The sequence below is a fragment of the Zingiber officinale genome, chromosome 7B (assembly GCF_018446385.1).
Source record: "Zingiber officinale cultivar Zhangliang chromosome 7B, Zo_v1.1, whole genome shotgun sequence".
Taxonomy (NCBI): Eukaryota; Viridiplantae; Streptophyta; class Magnoliopsida; order Zingiberales; family Zingiberaceae; genus Zingiber; species Zingiber officinale.
In genome coordinates, this window is record NC_055999.1 from 104532622 (window position 1) to 104554445 (window position 21824).

The following is a 21824-nucleotide window of genomic DNA, read 5'->3' on the forward strand; positions in this document are numbered from 1 at the left end:
TGTTTCATGTTCAGCATCTTATTATACACACAAAATAATCAATTTTCATTAAATGCCTTAGTAAAAATATAATATGCTTTGAGAAAAGTAGACGATGTTGATCTTCTTGGACATAACGTCTCATACAAATAGCAATCAACTTCAATTTCTTTAGTGTAGTCATGAACACCGGATTACTTGAAACACATATGGACACTTAGTCATCGCTTTTAAGGAGATAAAAGTTTGTTAGAAGAGGATAAAGTTGACAAAGTCGAGATAAATTTATGAAAAGAAAGGCTAAAATTAGTTAAGAAAATAAATTGGGCAGTAAGATGCATAGAAGTATGTGAATCTAAGATTAATTGTCATATCTAAGTCCAAGTTGATTCAAGAACAAAACAGACAATTATAAACTCTCTCAGTCATTGAGAAAATAATTATCTAAGGATTAAGACACAGAAGAATACATTTTACCATTCAATGAACACAATTAATAAGATAGCCAATGAATGAGGATAACATTTTGTACATTTCAAGGTTTAATTGAGAAGTAGGGATAATTATACATATTAGGGATATACTGAGGACTGAATTGGGATATTTAGAAGCTGCGACCTTGTGATAACCTAGTTCAATTTGGTTGGTATTAGATTGGCTAATTAATGGCTAGATTAGGTGTAGATCATCCTTGGTTTGTGTTGGGTTGAAGCCGGGCTTAGATTGGGCTTGATTTTAATGTTTTAGAGTTGATCCAATGTCGAATGCGTTGGATGTTTTGGATCTTTTCAGTTAAGGTTTTGTGATATAAAAAAATTCTTTTCCCGCGCTACCCCACTTCGTATACGGGACAAGGATGGAAATGGAAATTCTACCTCACCCCATCTCATTGTCATTCCTACCGAGAGTACATAGCTTTATATATAATTTGGGATCTCTCTTCTTTAGAAATAAATAATAATGGATCCTATTGTTTGGTTAAGGAGAATGATACAAATGATAATGGATCATTTTAGAAATAAATTAGTCGGCAAAATAAATCAGATAATGGTCTAGTATATTTTTAGAATTGTAGTATTTTTATGTCAGTATTTTTAGAAAACTTAGCCTATTTTAAGAGACTAAATTATTGTTGGGTCTAGAAAAGAGATCCTGATACACTTCTTCGATCAATCTCCGTTTTTAATAAAATTTTAATCTCTATATGAGTACTTTCTCCTTAAATGCTGTACCAACACCTCCTTGCACATAGCTTTATTTATAGATTTGGGATCTCTGTTCTTTTATATTATGCAACTTTCATCTTGATTTTAGAATATGCACATTTCCATGAATGCTTATTGGCATATCATGCAGGTTTCATAAAATTCCTTGGTATTTCCTGGTTGCATGGGCTCATGCAACCAAGCTTTTAAACTACAATAATATTTTCCACCTTTGAAATAATCAATTGACCAAATGACAAATCCTTTCTTGGGCACCTTGCTTCCTTGTCAGGAAGATTACAACCTCATTGCTTTAGGTTTGTGACTCCGAATTAAAATTGCTCCTTTTCCTTTCATCAGAATCAGACATTTGAGCCTTATTGTAAATCAAGTGAATGCTAGCAGTAGCACTTTCGCTTTCCATTTGGCTGCATGATATATAGAAGTCTCCACTTTCTATTATCTTTTGTCATGTTGAAGACCTACCTGTTTTCTTGAAAGCTTTTTTTGCTAACCTACGAAACTATTGTTATAGCATTTGAAGAGGTTTCTCGTTGTTGCTGAAGCTGAAGTCAGATCCCTTACTTCACTTTATACTGCAGTCGTAAGTCTTCAATGTTATATAATAGTTTTTCGTATTTACATATAACTTATATTAGCTCTGGAAAATCTTTGTTTTCTTTTCAGAATAGAAATGCAGATGCATTGGTTCAATATTTTGGTGAAGATCCTGCACGTTGTTCGTTTGAGCAAGGTTGACCTCCTTTAACCCTGAACTTGGATTTCATATGATGGCTTCTCTCTCTCTCCTTTTATCTCTTCACGTACCGTATTATACAACAAACTACTTTATTAATTTACTGCTACATTGTCACCTGGACCATTATAAACTCAATCCTATCTAATAATCATTGATTTGTTTAATATAGTCATCTCTACACTTTTCAACTTCACAAGAATGTTTGAGCGTGCACACGAGGAGAACTCCAAACAACAAGAGCTAGAAAGGAAAAGAGCCCATAGAGAAGCAGAGCAAGCAAAGATGAAGCTTGCCATGCACAAGAACGATAAAAAGACTCCGAACTCCAAATAGGCATTGCCACACCTTATTTCTCTAATACCCCAGATTGACGACAAGATCTACACTAGTCTCTAGTCTCGATTGGAGTAATGTTTATCGACTTGAGACTTACATTATGCAGCAACATATTATTCTGAAGAAAAAGAAAAGGAATCCTACAACTCGTCAGGAAGCTATTGATTCAACAAGATGGAAAGTGTAGATATGTTGCAAGAAGGTAATCAATTATTGATTGATTTCATGTTTTCGAAGAATGTATATACTGTGCATAAACTTTTTGTCCTTAAAGAGTAGGATAACCAATTTAGCTGGGCGTTTCTATAGTTCCTGAAAGAATAATTTGATGGGCCATTATATGTTTTATAAGCTCCCTCATGTTATAAATCCTAAAATATTCAGTGAAATTATAGTGCATTGATCATGCGCGGTCCGTCACTTTCAAAGCATAGTTAGAGTTTATTTATATCTTAAATGCATTTATATATTTAAATATATATTTTAAGTAAAAAATAATTATGTAATAATTTTGAATTGAATTGTTATGTAATTATTTTTGAGCCATTTGACTTTAATGATTTAGCAGTTTTTTATAAACAGGAAAGGTCTTTTTAATTTTCTTTTAAAATTCTTTTATTTATTTATTATTTATTATTTTTAATTTTTAATTAAAATTACTGCGCCATGAGTTGATTTAATCAGACGTGCTAACCAATTTTAGCGAATTTAAAAGCCTTTATTGCGGATTTTAGGGGAAAATTTCCTTATTATTATTATTATTATTATTATTATTATTATTATTATCATTATTATTTTCCTAAAATATATACGTAGATTCGCATCCACGAACCGCATCCAGATTCGCGCTGCCAAGGAGCGGACGGCTTATACGGACGATGGCCTCGGGACAATCCCATAAAATGCTTCCCTCTCTGCGTCCATGCGATCGATCGTTCACTCCCACTGTGCGTGTACGACTTCCAGGTATGCCGCGTCCAATTTATTCTTTAGTCCTCAAAATTGTTTTAATTAAAATTTCGTACTACGTTGAAACCGCACGTGCAGGCTGGCGATAAATGGAGGCGTGAACCCTAGAACTGGGGGAGAGAGAGAGAGAGAGAGAGAGAGAGGAAGCGATGGGGAGATCGAGCGGAGGCGGAGGGGAGATGATCTACTGCTATTTTGTTCGTTGATTATTTTTCTGAGATTTCTATGTTCTTTGGATTTTCTGAGATGATCGATGCACGAATCTTCTTCTTCTTATTCTTCTTCTTCTTTATTTTGAAGTTTTTGGGAGGTGATTTGGGTTGACAGAAGAGAGTGAGCACGCAGCGGGGAGGACATCAGCTGCGGTGACATTGCTGTTGCGTGCTCGCTGCTCTGTCTGTCATCCCGATGATCTCTGCGCCACCGGCGCCGCACAGTCACCAGCCGCCCAGATCTGCGTCCTGTTTCTTGCTTCCATGGAGAAATGGGACGAGAGTAACAAGATGTTGGCTCGATCGAGCTTTATTTTATTCTATTTTATTTTATCTTTTCGGTTTTGCCTTCGTCCTCGAGCTTTGGGATGCAGCAGGCCACCATTCATCTTATCCGATGTCGGTTACCTTTATCTTCCCCACTCTGTCCCGTCAGCTGGAGTCTTGTCCAAGTGGGTTTCCGAGGAGGCAACAGCATGTGATTACAGGGTGTACTTGTTTCTCGTCTCGAACGCTTCCTCATTTTGGTTTTATTTTACTCGATTTAGACCATATTGGAACGAGAACCTGAATAAAAATGGTAAAAATAACATCTTCCTACTGATTTAAGCCTGGAAGCGTGACTTCCGAGATTAATTTTTTTGCGGGGGTCGAATCCTAGGCGAGTACTTTGCATCGATGAATACCTACATGTACCGCTTGCTTCTGCATGCCATCTTTTCGAATTTAACGGAATCACTGTTCTTCATCTGTTTCTATTTTTATTCGTTTAAAAAAAAACAATTCTTTTTACTTGCTGTGTTTCCCATTTTATTCTTCCTTGCAGGTTGATTTCTAGAGCCCTCATATCTCCACCTCCACACTCTTATTTGTTCCAAATATGTAGTCGATCATTTCTTTGTTGATATCTTCATTTTGTGATTCAAAAGGACCACCCTCGCCTTTAGTCCCATTTGTCAGCATCTTCTCGACAGATATGGTAAAGTGTGTTCGCCTTTAGTCCGTTCGTCAGTTTGTTTTTCTGTTGGGAAAGTGTGTTCTTTGACGACGAAGCTCCAAGAGGCCTTGTTGAGCGTGGCTTTGTTTCTTTCATCTGGTAACTGATAGAGTTACATCCATTATTAATGGACGAATACACTCTGTGAACAGCTTCCATCTATCGAGGTAAGATAAGGAAAGAGCTTATTGTTACTTTTTTTCGCTTTAATTTCGTCATGCTTGAAACAATACGTATAATATTTCTCACAGATCCTCTTGTTCTTACAAAAAAAGATGTCAAAAGTTCATGTAATATATAGTGAAGAAAGTTAAGAAACATCGATATCTCTCACTTTGAGGTAAGAAGAAGGCTTCTTGTTGCTTCTTTTTTTGGTATGTTTATAGTTCACATGCTTTCTCTATAGAGTGGTTACTTTATTGGTCCTGATTAATTAAGAAGAGAGAATAAAATAATACTATATGCTGTTTATGAAGAATTAATTATTTTCATGCTGGAATAAAATCTGAAAAATGATATGATTTCATTTTAAACAATGATAAAACTATACCTGCTCCTTTTAATTCTTTAAAATTGTGCATCATCTCGCCAGGATATACAATCAAATCATCCAAACCTAAAGTAAATTGGACATGAACAAAACATATATGTATATACCTTAAGTGGAGGCATATTGATCTCTTGAAAGGAATCTATACTGACAAAACAAGGGTGTCAGATGTAAGTCTTGTTCTCCATCAATTCTTGTTGTCTTATTGCGTCTCAAGATATATATGGTCAAAGGCAAACAGATTTCCTAGAAATATTCTTTAAAAAATAATTATAGAAAAATTGCTAAAAAAAAGGAAATTGGTTGTTATTATAATTGAGTCAGAGACATGTCGGTATACCACTTTCGTTTTATCAATATTATTAACATTGTATTCTAGTTATTTGCTTTTATATATCCACAGGGTGACATGCCATGTTTGGGCTCGAAAAAAATTAAGAGCTTAATTTTATTTGACTGACGGATTTTAACTTGGCATATTTTATTACCTGCATTGCATGCTCAGATGGTTCATTGAGCTTATGGTTAATTAGGTTAGTGCAACAAATTGTTTTATTATGATATCCTTTCATGAATTTCCCTGTCATTAAAAGGAGGATTTAGAGCAATATTGCCTACCTACATTTTAAAAATATCTCATTAAGATTACATAGACATACAGATATATTTATCTTCATGATTTTATGTTATTATTCCATCATGAGAAAATATGTAGTGCAAGTTATATTACTTATCATTAAAATTATCTTTTAGTCAAAATAATTTCTGCTAAAACCTTTTCTTCTGATGATCATACAATATTTAATATAAATATATTAAATCAAGAATTGTTTTCAAGGATTAGTTATGATAGTTAGAATTGAAAATGATTCATGATTTATAATAATCTCTAAATCATTAGTCATGAAAAAAAATTGTCCATTTTATGTTGCTCCAATACTCAACTCTACAGATTGAGTCTTTTAAGTAATAGAGATTACTGAATGGAAGAATTTTTATACCTAATCTATAGACCTTCTATATCCTTTTTAAGATTAATCAAGATAAAAAAATCAAAGAAGAAGTACATGGTAAACATGCCATCAACATCTATTGATAATTATTTGTCGATAATATCCTAATTAAGTAATCTATCTCTTAATTTTTGTCGTTGAGATTGCTACTATATTCTATGAGGTTTATTCTTTGAAGTTGGAGAATATTTTTACCAACTTTATTTTTGTTAAGGAGGGACCAAATATCCCTAAGATCTATTTCAGAATTTGAAATGAGCTTAGAAGCATGGGAATTAGTTTGCGTTGTAGGCTTTAAATTAGTACAGAAGAAATGTGCTATTAGGGTCTAAGAATGTTAGTAATATAATAGACCAGATCAAGGTTTCGACTGTTTAAGTTAAAAAAATCTTGATCTTTAATCTTTAAAGGTAATTACGGCTTATGATTTGAAATTGTCAGTTATGGTTTAGTTTACCATCCACGATGGTTCAAGATTATTATTTATATATATTTTAAAAATATATATTTAAAGATTTATAAATGTTGAGAAATTTAAAATTAAAATAAATGTATGAATTTATTTATATTGTCTATCTATCCACTTAAAATATAAGGGATTTAAAATCACATAATTTGTTAATTCCTTCAATATCAATATATTCTAATTCGGCCTCTGAAAGTTATATATATTTTTTATTATTTTCATAATTTTCAACTAATTATCAAGTAGTTGTTAGTTTTAAAAAGTTGAGAGCTAAAGTAGATCGAGAACTATATTATACTAAATCATGAATTATTCATCACTATATTTTAATATCAATGATTTTTTAATTTAACAGTAATATTATATTTTAGTATGACATATATATAACCTAAGTTATATTTTTGATTAATTTGGTATGTTCGATGATAATCTTTATTATTTATATAATTTTATTGTTGAATGAATTATATTCTTTGACAAATTTATTATTAGATATATTATACAAGTCAAATAGTCTAAATTCAATGTTGAATGGAAAAAAAGATAGATTGAGACATGAATAACTTATTAAGATAGTTAAATGAGTTTAATAAATTTAATAAGTTAAAAGTAAAATAGTCACGTAACTTCAATAGAAAAGTTGAATGATCTTGGAAAAATTTAAAGTAAATGGTTAATTTAAATTGAACCACACCATTAATATCACTAAATTTTTATAAATATTATTAAATAAAAGGCTCTTATTGAAAAAAAATCTAAAACAAAATTAAAAAAAATATCTTTTTTTTAAAACATACTAATAAAACGATAATTATTTGCAGTTAAATTGTGATTGAATCGACAGTTCATTTGGGACCCGACCCTTAACTGACCTGTCTAAAGACAGATTGATTATGGGCTGAGCCTGTTGACCCGAATCAAGTTCTGGGTCAGATCCGGTTCGAACACAGGTTGTGGTCAGATCTAGTAATTTAGAAAGTAGGTCTTTAATTAATTGGCCATTTTGTTTCTGAAAAGGCAATCATTTCTTGCCTTTTAGATGCACCAGCCCCACATTATAGCTAAAGAAAGTTTCTTGAGCACCTAGGGCATCATTATCCGCTAGTCCAGGGTTAGTGAATTTTGTTGGCGTATGAATCCCCAGAACAACTTTGGATTCTGAAGATACTCTTCTATCATTTGTTTTTCTTTTTTCCCTTTTAAAAAAGGGTAAATGGCAGGTGCAATGCCCGCCAATATTAGTATAAATCTAAATAGTTAAAAGTATACATAGCACGCGCAAGTTTTAACATCAGCAAAATATCATCTGCCTAACATATGTTCTACAGAACTACAATAACACACATTTCAACATATCCCACTAGGGTTTCCACACTGATACAAGCATTTGTTTGCAGAATTGGACAGCATTATTTGAACACCCTTAAGGACAATTTCTGAAAGTCACAAGACATAAGTGAGATCAAAAAGGCGATGCGACAAATGCTCTCTCTACTTCAACATGAGCCAACAACGATTTTAGCTCAGGAAGGAGAGAAGATTGAGTCGCTCTCGAGTTACTAAAAATTGAGACAAAGTCACCTAGTCATTAAAAAAGGGGTTCAAGTTGACTACTTAGGTAACCTAGGCAGCACAAACAGTCCTTTTGAATGGTCTCGGTATGTTTACTGAATAAAAATAAAATAAAATTATCATAAAATTTGAAGTGTTATCCATGGTTTTACTTGCTAACTCCTGACTCCTTAGTATTTTTGACTCGACGTGCAACTCTACCATCTATTTTCGTTTTGTGGCCACTGGTTATTTTCAGCCATCCTCCAACCATTTTTCCTTTACTTTAGCCGTGTCGTCTGGTTGTCTTGCTTTGTGGTCCCTTCCAATGTGTACCTGTTAATTTTAAATTTTAGAATTTTTGTTGATGCGGTGATAAGGAGGGCTCATCTTGCGGGGGATAGTTGTCACAATGGAGGTTAAAGTTAAGACGGTCAACGTTCAGGTATCATATAGTCGGATGAACGATAAGTGTATCGGTCGGTCGAGCCATCAGGGCCCCGACCGAGAGGAGGTGTCCGATCCGACCCTACCTTTGACTCGGGGGGATGCGCCGAACAGCTGACGCTTAAGCAGGTGTTAGATGCCAAGAGGATATGGTATCCTGGCCGAGCCGCTACCCCGCTCGGCCCGACAATAGGATTTGGCAATCGCAGCGGAGTTACGGCCGAGCTGACGTAGTATGAACGCAGCGAAACTCTGGCCGAGCGGCTATTCTACTCGGCCTAGCAGCAGACCCATTGTGTTATCTATCGACATACTTTTGGGAGTTAGTGTCGCTAATACCAGGCATGGTCAACCAGAAGATCGTATAACGGAAGCTTCCACTGTCATATCAGAGATATGCTCGGCTTGTTAAGGTATTGTGTCAGGACACTTTACTAACAAGTCTTTTCAGGGGAATTTTGGGAAGTGTGTCCATCTTGGGAAGCGGGCACACGTGCTACAGGAGCTCTATATAAAGGAGGGTCCAAGCATCAACGGAGGTACGTGATACACTGTTTGCGCTACCGTCTTCATTCTTGTTGCTCCGCCTTCTACTTCATCGCCAGTGACTGACTTGAGCGTCGGAGGGCTAACACCAGGGACCCCTTCCCTAGCTCGGCACTGACGTCATCTGTTTTGCAGGGCGGAGCGAAGTCTACAAGCTGTCAGCGAAATGTCTACATCCCCAACTTTCCATCTCATCGACTTTCAGGCATGATCATATTAGCGTCGTCTATGGAAACTTAACCTGCATCTAAGTTAAGAAGATGGAGGACGCTAGACGACTTACCATCGTGACACTCACCAAAGAGGAGCTCGACATGCTCGTGCAAGCTCGAGCGGCGAAGATGTTCGAGCTGCAGCAACAGCAGGCACTAGCCGATCGATAAGTGCAGCAGCTGACGACGTCGGCAGCAGGAGGGCGAGCGGGAGTAGAAGATCGACCGGAACAAGTTTCCATATGGAGGTAGAACAGAGGGTCGACTGGCACGCAGGGGGAAGCGCGGCCCGCGCCCATCCCCTTTCACCACGCCTTGTTCCAAACCCCCTCAGAAATAGCCTAAGCAAACTAGGAACGAGGATCATCCTCGAACGACGTTCCCGTTTGGGATGTGAGAAAAAGAAAAGTGCCCAGAAGCCACGCTTCGCCCGAACGGGTCAACCTGCAGTTCTCTCAGGAGATCTTGTGTGACCCTCTACCCAGGCACTATATCCCACTAGCGATCGGGGAATACAATGGAATGACTGATTTAGATGATCATCTGGATAAGTTTGATAACGCGGCCACGCTGCACCAGTACACAGATGGGGTGAAATACCGAGTCTTTCTCACTACTCTCTCCGACTCGACGCAGCACTGGTTTCGAAGATTGTCGGACGGATCAATACGTAGCTTCAAGGACTTCCGAGCTGCATTCCAACACCATTTTGCCAGCAGCCGACGCTATCAGAAGACGAGCGCCAGCCTCTTCGCCCTAAAGCAGGGGCCCAAGGAAGCGCTCAAAGCATACATCAAGCGCTTTAACCAAGTAATCATGGGCATTCCATCGGTCTTTTTCAAGATGCTGATGAACGCTTTCATCCAGGAGCTCGTCGAAGGAGAGTTCTTCCGGTCGCTCATCAGGAAGCCGCCTAGGAACTTCGACCACCTGCTCAGGAAGGCCAATGAATACATAAATGTGGAAGAAGCCTAGGCAGCGAGGAAGAAGGAAATGTCGGTCAAGCCCGCGTCGGCGCCCGTGCGACGATCGTTGAATAGTCACCATCAGCCTTCCAAAGGGCCAAGGGCAGAGGGAGCAAGGCTACACCCGGAGGCCAGAACACATGTCGTGCAACATGTGACCTCCAGTCGGCAAAAGACGACAAGAGGCAAGGTATAGACGTCAATGTTCTGCTCTTTTCATCAGTCGGCGACACACAACACGTGCAACTGCTACGATCTGACACTGATCGTCAGGCGACTGGCCCCAAGAGGGTACAACCACCGCTCTCCATCTCTCGATCGGTGACATAGATCTCGGTCTACTGGGCGACGGTGTCTACATACTACCAAAAGATAAAGTTCTCAGTGGACGACCGGGTGGGTAAAGTCAAAGGCGACAAGCCAGCCGCTCGACGATGTTGTGTCGAGATGGTCAAGTCTAAAGCGAGAAGCGCTCAGAAGAATCCGCGCTTGGAGGTGAACGTTGTCACCGAGAAGCCTCCTGGGTTGGTCTATGAAGAAAAGGAGGAGGTTCAAATTCACCCAAGTCGGACGGAGGCCACCACCTTCATCGCGGCCGATTTGGAACCTAAGAAGAAGGCAAAGCTGGTCGCATGTCTCAAGAATAATTATGATGTATTTGCCTGGTCAACGCATGAGCTTCCCAGTATCTCCCGAGTTTGGCTCAACACGAGCTCCATATCCGACCGGATGCTCGACCGGTGAAGCAAAGAGGGAATTTAGCGCAGAATAAAACTTGATCATCCGGGCGGAGATAGAGAAGTTGTTGGAGGTCGACCATATTAGGGAAGTTCAATTCCCGAGCTGGCTAGCCAATGTAGTGTTGGTCTCTAAGCCAAGCAATAAATGATGGGTCTGTATCGACTTCCACGACTTGAACAAAGCGTGCCCCAAGGACTTGTATCCGTTACCTAGGATAGACCAGATGGTGGATTCAACGGCGGGTTGTGAGCTGATCTGCATGTTCGACGCGTACTAAGGGTATCATCAAGTGCCACTCGCCCGAGAAGATCAAGAGAATGTCAATTTCATCACGGTCGATGGGACGTACTGCTATAACGTCATGCCGTTCAGATTAAAGAACGCCAGCGCCACATACCAGAGGTTGATGAACAAGGTGTTCAGACGGCAGATCGACCGTAACATGGAGGTATACATCGACGATATATTAATAAAACCCTCCGAGCTGCTGACTTGTGCGTAAATATCGAGGAGACCTGTGCGCGGATATCGAGGAGACCTGCCGAACTCTTAGGGCTTATGGAATAAAGCTGAACCCGAGTAAGTGTTTGTTTAGCGCGAATAGTGGCTGTTTCCTGGTTACATCGTCACCGAGTGGGGCATCGAAGCCAATCCGAGCAAGGTTAAGGCTCTACAAGATATGTCGCTGCCTCGAAGCTTGAAGGAAGCTCAACGTTTGACCAGTCGGATCACGACACTGTCCAGATTCATATCCAAGTCATCCAACCGGAGCTTGCCATTCTTCAAAGTGCTTCGCCGAGCTACAAAATTCCAGTGGGACGCTGAGTGCGATCGAGAATTGGAACAGCTTAATAAATATCTTAACTCCTTGCCTGTATTAGCCAAGTCAATTTTTAGTGAGTCGTTCTGGATCTATTTATCATCCAATGAGTATGTGGTTGGGTCGGCTTTAGTAAGGCATAATGACCAAGAGCGACAGCCTGTATACTTTTTAATATGACTGTAAACGAGTTGAGTCGAGCTGAGCTTTGGGATGTTCAAGCTTGTTTGATAAGATAACCGAACCGAGTCGAGTCGAGCCGAGCTTAAAATGAACTAAGCTTTTGAAATGAGTGTTTAAGTTTGGCTTGATTTATTTTTTATGAGATTGAGCTTGTTTGAAGCTTGGCTTGAGCTTGGTTCGTTTAGAGCTTAGTTCGTTTAGAGCTTGGTTCGTTTATCAAGCTCTCAATTCAAGCTTAGCTTCAGCTTGATTCGAGCTAAGTTGTTTAGATGTTATTAAGCTCTCAATTCAAGTTTGTTTGATTATTTGAAATTTTTAATTGTTTGATTGGTTATTATTAAGATTGATAATTTAAATTTATTATTATTTTTTATTTTTTTATTTATTTAGCATATTGAAAATAGTTTTATTAATAAATATGGTTCACGAACATTGTTCACGAACATTGTTCACGAACGTTAACGAGTTGAACACATATATGTTCAAGCTTGTTTGTTTAGCTTAACGAGCTGTTCAAGCTTGTTTGTTTAGCTTAAGAGCTGTTCAAGCTTGTTTGCTTAATTAATCTTATGTATATTGAACGAACATAAACAAACTCTTACCAAGACGAACACCAAGTTTGTTCACAAACGATTGGTTCATTTACAGCCCTACTTTTTAAGTCATATATTGAAGGATGCAGAATCTCGCTACACCGGTCTAGAAAAATTAGCTTATGCATTGATACTCGTCGCTCGAAGGCTTCGCCCGTACTTTCTAGCACACACAATCATTGTGTTAACTAACAACACCTTAGGGCGAGTCCTTCTCAACCCCGAGACATTAGGAAGGCTAATCAAATGAGCGACCGAGCTAAGCGAATTCGATATACAATATCAACCCCGAATGACAATCAAGGCTCAGGTCTTGTCGGATTTCGTCACAGAGGTCCATAATGTCGAGCCAGAGGCTATATGGAAGATATACGTTGATGGCTCGTCCACTCGACAAGGTAGCAGGATCGGCATCTTGCTCATTTCACCACGAGAAGGCTGGATTCAATTATCCGTTCGGCTTGACTATCGCGCCACTAATAATGAAGTAAAGAATGAGGCATTGATAGTCGGCTTATAGGCAGCCCAACATGTGGGAGCTATTAAAGTCCTCATTCATTCGGACTCTCAATTGGCCGCTCAGTAGCTATCAGGGACGTTCAAGATAAGCAATGTCTGACTCAGGCTCTATGCGGAAGCCTTCGAAAAGTTGAAGACCAACTTTCAGGAAGTCCTTATACAAAAGATCCCTCGATCAGAGAACCAAGCAGCGGACGAGTTGGCAAAATTGGCCAGTTCGTTATCACCGATCATCATAGGGCAGTCGATCGAACATGTATCGCTCGTGGCACATATTGACCGAATTGAAGGAATAACCTTTCCGAACGACTGGAAGATGACGCTGATAGAGTTCCTACGGTCGGAAGTTACACCGACCGATCAGGAAGAAACTCGCTCGGACAGTTCACCTTGGTTGGGGACCAACTTTATAAGAGAGCCTTCTCTAGGCCCATACTCAAGCGTGTCAGATCAGAAGATGTTGAATACATTCCGCGGGAAGTGTGTCATCCGAGCGGCCAGTCATTGGCCCGAAAGATACTCTTACCCGGACATTTTTATCCGACCCTCCAAGAAGATGTTGCTTGGATGGTAGCCACCTGCTTGTCCTGCCAAAAGTATCATAATCTTCTACACCAGTAGACCGAAGAAATGAAGGTGTCCATAGTATCTTGCCCGCTCGACCAATGGGGCATGGACATCGTTGGACCATTCCCCATGGTGATAGGCAGCGGAGATTTCTGCTCATCGCAGTGGACTACTTTTCGAAGTGGGTGGAAGCCGAGCCACTTGCAAGAATAATCGAGCATATGATCATTAAGTTCGTTTGGCAGAACATCATATGCCAGTTTGGCATCTCACGCCGACTCGTATCAAATAATGGGAGACAATTCGCCGGTCAGAGACTCAGGGAGTGGTGCGAGGGCTATGACATCCAGCAAGCATTCACCTCGGTGGCCTACCCCAACAGCAACGGACAAGCGGAAGTCGCCAATAGGGAAATCCTCAAGGTCCTACGTGCTCGGCTCGATCATGTCAGAGGCAGCTGGGTCGACGAGCTCTCCAGTGTGTTGTGGGCACTTCCCACGACCCAGAAGGAGGGAACCGACGTAACTCCTTTCCACTTGGTATACGATGGCGAAGCAGTCATCCCCGTAGAGGTCGGAGTAGAGTATGATCGAATACAATAATACGATGAAGGAAACGCCGAACGGAAGCTCATGGAGCTCGACTTGGTAGACGAAGCGCGGGCGAAAGTAGCGGTTCGGCTAACGGCGTACTGGCAACGGATGAAGTAGAACTACAATCGGAGGGTGATTCCAAGGTCCTTCCAGGTCATCGATCTCGTATAAAAGAAAGTGAAGTCGGTCGGTGACATCACCAATCTCGAAGCCCTATGGGCGGGACCTTTCAAGGTAGTGCTAAAGCTCCACTCAGACGCCTACTACTTGGAGGATGAGGGGGGAAGGCAGCTCGAGTGGCCGTGGAGCGTGAATCATCTCTAACCCCACAGGGCCGGATGAGAGGTGCGTGAGTAAATACATGTATTTTTGTATGTTTTCTGAATGCAGAGTAAATATGAATAAAAGTGAAGAATGCCACTCTTGATATGTATTTTCCCCAATGGTCGAGCGACGACCTTAAACCCTCGTTTTCCCTAATGGTCGAGCGACGACCTTAAAACCTCGTCTTCCCCAACGGTCGAGCGGCAATCTTAAACCCTAGTTTTCGCCAGTCTTCGTCAACGGTCGAGCGGTGACCTTAAACCCTCATTTTTCATCAACGGTCGAGCAGTGACCTTCAACCCTCGTATACATCAACGGTCGAGCGACGACCTTAAACCCCTGTTGTCATCAGCGGTCGAGCGATGACCTTAAACCTTGGTCCCGATAAGCGGTCAAGCAAGAATGACAAACGACTGACTATGGATACGCGCTACTCAAAAAAGCTCTAAGTCTTCAAGATATTGTGATCGCTCGGGATTATTCTGCTATGACTTCTCGTCACCGATTGGAAGGCCACCAAGTCGCAATAAGCAACTCGCGATCTCGCTTGGGATTTTCTGGGGTGCACTACCTAAAGTGCGAGTCAAATCGAGAAGCCAAATGGCTGCAAAGGGATGAACGAATAAGAAAAAACCATCGAATGGGCGATCATTCATTACTACTACGAAGGATTACAAACATCTTACATAAGGATTAAAAACAGAGGGGTCAACAGAAAATCATTCGAGCAGAGATCACTCTAGATAGTCCAAGGCATCATCGGGCAGTGAGACAGTCAGCTTGTCCTGACTGATGATCTTGCTCGATAGAGCAGAAGGGAGGTAATCGCCTGCTTGGAGTTGGTCGAACGCCCCTTCGATCGCCAGGTCAAACAGGCGAAGTGCCCGGTCGACGACCTTGTCATTGAAAATGTCCGAGCGGATGTAGTTTTCTTCGTAGCCTCAAACCGGCTAGGCTCGGCATCTTGATAAGTTTTCAAAGTCGCTCGGGAGGCCTCCTGCTCGTCCTTCGCGGTGGCTAGCTCATCATTTTGTACGGAGAGTTGGCCTCAAAGGACAACTTCTTTAGTCGACTGACTTTTTCATTCCGCAATAAGAAAATCTTCAGCTTCTTTGAGTTCCTTAGCAAGAGTTCGAGTCTCTTTATTCTTCAGATTCAGGTCTTCGATGGCCCAGAGTTTCCTCTCATTAGCGGATTCGATCTTGGCATCAAAAGTGCTGACTTGTTTGTTAAACCGAGTCAGCAGAAAGGTCTACTCTGCGCTCTTTCCCCGCTAGGCCTCTAGCAGCTCGGTGCTCTTCGCCAGATCAGCCCTCAGCTGAGCCGCCTCAGTATTCATCTGCTCCTGAGAGGCGGATGATTGGCCGCTCGACGCCTTCAACTAATTGACCTCCTGCTCTAAAAATACGAGCCTTTGGCACATGGTCAGACTCTCTATCTAATATTATGAGTAACCAGGAAAATATAAGCACCAATTAGAGATAAATTAAGAAGAATACAATACTTACCCTAATAGATATTTGGGTGTGACTATTCGCGAGCGCTCCTGGAGGCATCATCTCTGCATGGGCTCGGGCGTCAGCCCATATCTGTGAGAGCGGCCCCTGAATAATTATTTGATGCTCGGGGGCTTGGATTTCAGCGTTAGCCGACTCGCGTCATTCCTCAGTCGACAGATGAAGAATCACCGTTATGTGGCGCTGGCCGCTCGGAGCTTATTGGGACGATGTCGCTCGGTCGGACGACCGAGATGAGGACAACAGACGGATGCTAGACTTTTTGACCTTCGATGGCGGTGGCATGAAGGCCACCGGCGGCACATAAAGGTTCCCTGCGGTAGATCGGATAACGATGGCGTCTGGTCACACGACATAGGGGCCACAGTCTCTTGAGCTAGAACGGGGGTTGAGGTTTCAACCCGCTCGGTGGAAGGACGCAGGCTAGTGCCAGTAGGGGTCCGCACCATCAAGGAGGCGGATCGCGATGAAGTCTCCGCCCGACGCCTCTTACACCTTATCACGGGCTATCCGGAGGAGGTCGAGTCCGTCACCCTCTCAACCCGGACAATCGGAAGTCGTTTGGAGGGAGGTTGTGATTTACCAGCTGCTCCACTGTTAGGCGTACGGCTGTCTACCCCTCCTCTCACCAAGGCTGGAGCCGTTTCGCTCTTGCCTTACGGATCTTCTTGAGAGCCGATCGACTGCAGACCGCGGCTCTCCAACTCATCCACGACCGCCGCATTGATCGCGGCATCCGCAAGCTTAGCTTTTCCGGCCAGATGTGCACGTAGCATGACTTCAGCTGCAAAAGAGGAAGAAAAATCAATTAGAATCAAAAGAAGAAGTGAAGAAGTTGCATACCTTGGCTGGACGGAAGCCGGGTGCGGATCGGACTCAAGTCGAAAATGTAGAGGACACCCTCCAGCAGCAACTTATGGATGTCATATTTCTGATCGGCTAACATTGAAGCTACATTGAGGTAGTCCGATAAGCTCTTGTACTATTTTAAGGGAGGTTGACTCGCTACTTCGAGCTGCCAGTTGGTCGGGAAGTCTGGCCGCTCGGGAAGGCGCACAAAAAAGTAGTATTCCCTCCGATGCTTGTTGGAGGTGGGCATTTTATCGAAGAAAATTAAGTCCACTCGGGCTTGGAAAAGAAAAGTCTCCGGCTCGGACAATTTGGGATAATAAAAGTAATGAAAAATTCAGAGAGTGAGGGGAATGTCGTGCAGGCGGAGCACGACACAGAACCACTACCCCACACAGCAGTTGAAAGGAGTTCGATACTAATTGATGAAGGGAGATGCGAAAGTATTTACATATCGCAGGAAAGAAGGGGTGGATGAGAAACCACAAACCGACAGTAAACTGATCCCTAAATAAATAAAGACAACTGGACGGTGGAGAATTTGGTTGATCGGAAGGAGAAGGAAGAACAACTTTGTAATCGGAAGGGAACTCAAAGGCAGCTGTCAGGCTCTCAACATCGCCGGCGTCAAAACTCAGTAGAGGTGTACCAAGGCCTAGGGATGTCGACAGGAGGCTGTGAGGAACCCGTCATCGCAAAAAACAAAGGTAGCAAAAAGATGCGATTGGAAGGAAGCCTACTGGAAGAATATTGCCAAAACACAGACGAAGAAACGTCGAAAAACTCGAAGACGGAAAAGTATAGAGGAAGAAGGCAATATGCGATTGGAAAGAAGCTTACTGGAGGAGCAGGAAAGGAAGAATATCGCCGGAACACAGAGATGGGGTGACGCCGAAAAGCACAAAGACAGAGAAGTGCAGAGGAAGAAGGCGATGCGACGGGTTTATAAACCCCAAGACTGGTCGATCGGGGTTGTCCGATCGAGGGTCGCGAAGGCCTAGACATAGATCTGGTCGTCAAATTCAAACCGTTAAATGTCACATCGCCAAAGGATATCTACCTGTCACTTTCAGCGTGCGGCGGTAGCAGGGGGGCATGTGGCGCCTCACCACGAGCCGACATTTAATGAAGGTAATTAAGAGCCATGGGGGTGCGCTCATCCATAATACGCAAGGATTTGCACAATTTCCCAGAAATATGGGTGATGTAAGCCCGGATCGCACTCACCCAAAGATGCCCAAGAAAAGATTTTCAAATATGAATGTTCGTTGTTCCGATTGGCTTAAGGGAGCAGACATATGGTCCAACGACAATCTTCAATAGGCCGACCGACAAAGAGCGATCACATAGTCGATCGTTAGGCCACGTTAGTCCAATCAGAAGCCAAGGAGTGTCGTAAGCCGATCGGGTGAAAACGTCATTGATAATTTGTTCAGTCAGTCGGACTTGCAGCCTCCTTCGATTAGACTTGAGGAGAAGACATGTGATGTAGTGATAAGAAGGGGCCCACCTTGCAGGGGATAGTTGTCACGATGGAGGTCAAAGTCAAGGCGGTCAACATTCAGGTATCATATGGTCGGATGAACGATAAGTGTATCGGCTGGTCAAGCCATCAGGTCCCCGACCGAGAGGAGAAGGTGCCCGATCCATCCTACCTTTGACTCGGGGGATGCCCCGAACAACCGACGCTTAAGGAGGTGTTGGACGCCAAGAGGATACGGTATCATGGCCGAGTAGCTTCTCCACTTGGCCCGACAACAGGATTCGGCAGACGCAGCGGAGTTACGACCGAGCGAATGTAGTGCGGACGCAACGAAACTCTGACCGAGCGGCTATTTCGCTCGGCCTAACAGCAGACCCCCTATTTTATCCATAGACATCCTTTTAAGAGTTAGTGTTGCTGACACCATGCATGGTCAACCAGAAGATCGTACGACGGAAGCTTCCACTGTCACATCAGAGATATACTTAGCTTGTTAAGATATTATATCAGAGACACTTTACTGACAAGTCTTTTCAGGGAAAACTTTGGGAAGTATGCCTACATTGGGAAGTGGGCACGCGCGCTACAGAAGCTCTATAAAGGGGGGTCCAAGCATCGACAGAGGTACGCGATACACTGTTTGCGCTACAGTCTTCGTTCTTGTTGCTCCACCTTCTACTTCATCGTCGGTGACTTACTTGAGCATCGGAGGGCCAACGTCGGGGACTCCTTTCTTGGCTCGGTATTGACATCATCTGTTTTGCAAGCGGAGCGAAGTCTACAAGTGGTCAACGGAACATCTACACCTCTAACTTTCTATCTCATCGATTTTCGGACAAGATATTATGTCATTATTGTAATGTAAAATATGATATATTATGCTATTATATGTTTAATGTTATTTGTCAATCATTTATTAATTAATATCAATTTTTGTTTTACTTGTGATTGTAAATTTATTTAATTGAGTATAGCTCTTTTGTTTATTTTTAATAGTTATAACCCACCTAATAGTGCCTTTTCCTCTTTGCTCAATGTGAAATTTTAATATATTTTATTGTTATATATTCAATGTTTATTTATCCATCATGATTTATTGTGATTGTGAGTTTAGTAAGTTTGTTTAATTATGATTAGAATTGTTATATTTATTTTTAATATCAATTTTGGCAGTGGGCTGATCACTTACAACTTAGGGTGTATTTGGTTGGGTACAATTTTTGATAATCTTAGATATTCATCTATGATTATCACAACTTAGGGTGCGTTTTGTTGGGAATAATTCTTGATAATCTTAGTTATCCATCTATGATTATCAACAAAAACTCTGTTTGATTTAGGTAATCGATGATTCCTGAGTAATGTTCAATGCTTGACATGTTAGCAAAAGGGACATGCAACCAGGAATCGAAAAATCTCATAAAACTAAGGTTTTTCTTGATTTCGGGGTTAACGAATCTTTTTTGCCCAAAATACCCTCAGATAATAGAAAAATGTGATAAAAAAGAAAAACGTAAAAAAAATGGAAAATATAAAATTTTTTAAAAACCGTAAAAAAATAATAATAAAAATTGTAAAAAAAACTTTAAAAAAATTAAAAATAGAAAAAAAACATAAAAAATTTAAAAAATGAGAAAATGAGAAAAAAAAACAAAAAAAAAAAAGAGAAAAAATGTAAAAAAAATTTTTTTAAAAAAGTAAAAACTAATAAAAAAAATTTTAAAAACAAATAAAATAAATAAAAGAAAAAGAAAAAGTAAAAAAATAAAAAAAACTTTAAAAAATAAAAAAATAAAAAAATAAAAAAATAAAAAACATAAAAAAAACAAACTAAATTAAAAAATATAAAAATAAAGAAAATGTGAAAAAAAAATAAAAAAAGAACATAGAGTTTAAATAATAATAATAATAATATTATTATTATTATGTATAATTGATTTTGTAACTGAGGGTAATATAGTAAAATATTAAACTAAATTATTCATTAAAATCTTTAAACAAATAAATTTTAACTGCATTATCTAGATTGAACCAAATAACATTTAGTTATATTTTATTCATCATAATTTTAATTATTTGATTATCTGATAATCAAATAATTAAGATTATATATGATAACTTAAACAAAATATCCTTAAAATTTTATATTGGCTGTTTTTTTTTTCACTTATTACTTACATTACTGCTTATTTAAGGAACTATTAATCTTTTATCTCAACTGTAAAATAGGAGTTTTTCTAATCGCTGAATCGGCCAAGATCTTGCAAGATTGAAAAGAAACAAGAAAAATCTTATCTCAATATGAGAATGATGGCCGTACAATAATGGGGAAAGGAGGACGTGCAAGGGAGAAAAGAACACTAGAGGAGCTGCGAGAATTTCTTGCCTATGTGCGAGCCGACGAAAGGGAGAACGGAAGACAGTAATTTAGGGTTTTCTATTACTGCTGCTCTTCCGCCCCAGCCAATCAACGCTAGCTGCTTGAGATTATCCGTCGCTTAGTACCTCCAGGAGCTTCTCTTCCCTACCGATCGACACTGGTCGATCGGTAGTCTTTGTCGAAGCTTCCCCGCCGACTTGAGCTCCTCCTTCCCAACCAACCGATCGAGTCCACTTGATGTTAATTTCTCACCAAGGTCTGAAACTTTCTATTTGATGTATACTTTACCTATTAGCAATGGCGGATCTAGAAATTCAAATATAGAGGGGTGATTTACGTGGAACAAAGGACGGTATCCTCTATCTCTATTAGTGAAATCCCACGATCCGTCCCTGCCTATTAAGATAACTGAACGAGGTGGAGTATGATCAATTATATTTGTAACCAATGAAAACTGTGTTTATGTAATATATGCTTTATATATGTTATATATGAGTTTTTAGGTTCACATTAAATATTTATACAAAATTGCACAGGATGATTTAATATAATGTGAGAGATACATTTTATATATATTAATGATTGTGTAGATTAATAATTGGCTATAGCACGTTATCTATTTAAATGTAGTATTTTGTCTTTTATATGATTTATTTTGTTCTGGACTTTGGTGTGATAGTAAGTACAATGAGAATTCGAATCTTACTAGTGCATATTATATCTAAAGAGTTTAAATTATTTGTAATGTTATTGTTTTTTGATTTATTCTAATAATAAGTAGAAATTTTTTATAGATTTGGACCTGTCATTTTCATGATTATTCGGAATTTTTAACACCTTAGATAATTGAGCTCAGACATAGAATCACGTGACAACACCTCATGTTTTAACCATCGCATCACCCCGAGGGAACAAATTCAGACATAGAATCACGTATGTCCAAAGGGTGGTAGAGGATTCAAATTAAAATACGTAAAAAAAAAAAAAAAACATCCCACGAACATCAAGGAATTTTTTGATTCTTGCAATTAATGACAGATGCAGTTT

General features: G+C 40.1%; 1 protein-coding gene and 1 long non-coding RNA gene across 4 annotated transcripts in view; both read left to right on the forward strand.

Annotated features, from left to right (window-relative positions):
• Positions 1–2686, forward strand: part of LOC122006667 (formin-like protein 6) — a 34070-nt gene extending 31384 nt beyond the window's left edge. For all 3 annotated transcript variants that reach the window (XM_042562248.1, XM_042562249.1, XM_042562247.1), the window contains 3 exons: positions 1720–1788; positions 1872–1938; positions 2114–2686. In XM_042562248.1, the coding sequence (XP_042418182.1) occupies positions 1720–1788; positions 1872–1938; positions 2114–2277 (300 nt within the window). In that variant the 3' untranslated portion in view covers positions 2278–2686. The remainder of the gene's footprint in view (positions 1–1719; positions 1789–1871; positions 1939–2113) is intronic.
• A 657-nt stretch (positions 2687–3343) lies between these two features.
• On the forward strand, positions 3344–21328 carry LOC122004013. The gene is made up of 3 exons (XR_006118186.1): positions 3344–4625; positions 4710–4798; positions 20627–21328. It is a non-coding gene; the product is annotated as an uncharacterized LOC122004013 (long non-coding RNA).
• The last annotated feature ends 496 nt before the right edge of the window (positions 21329–21824 follow it).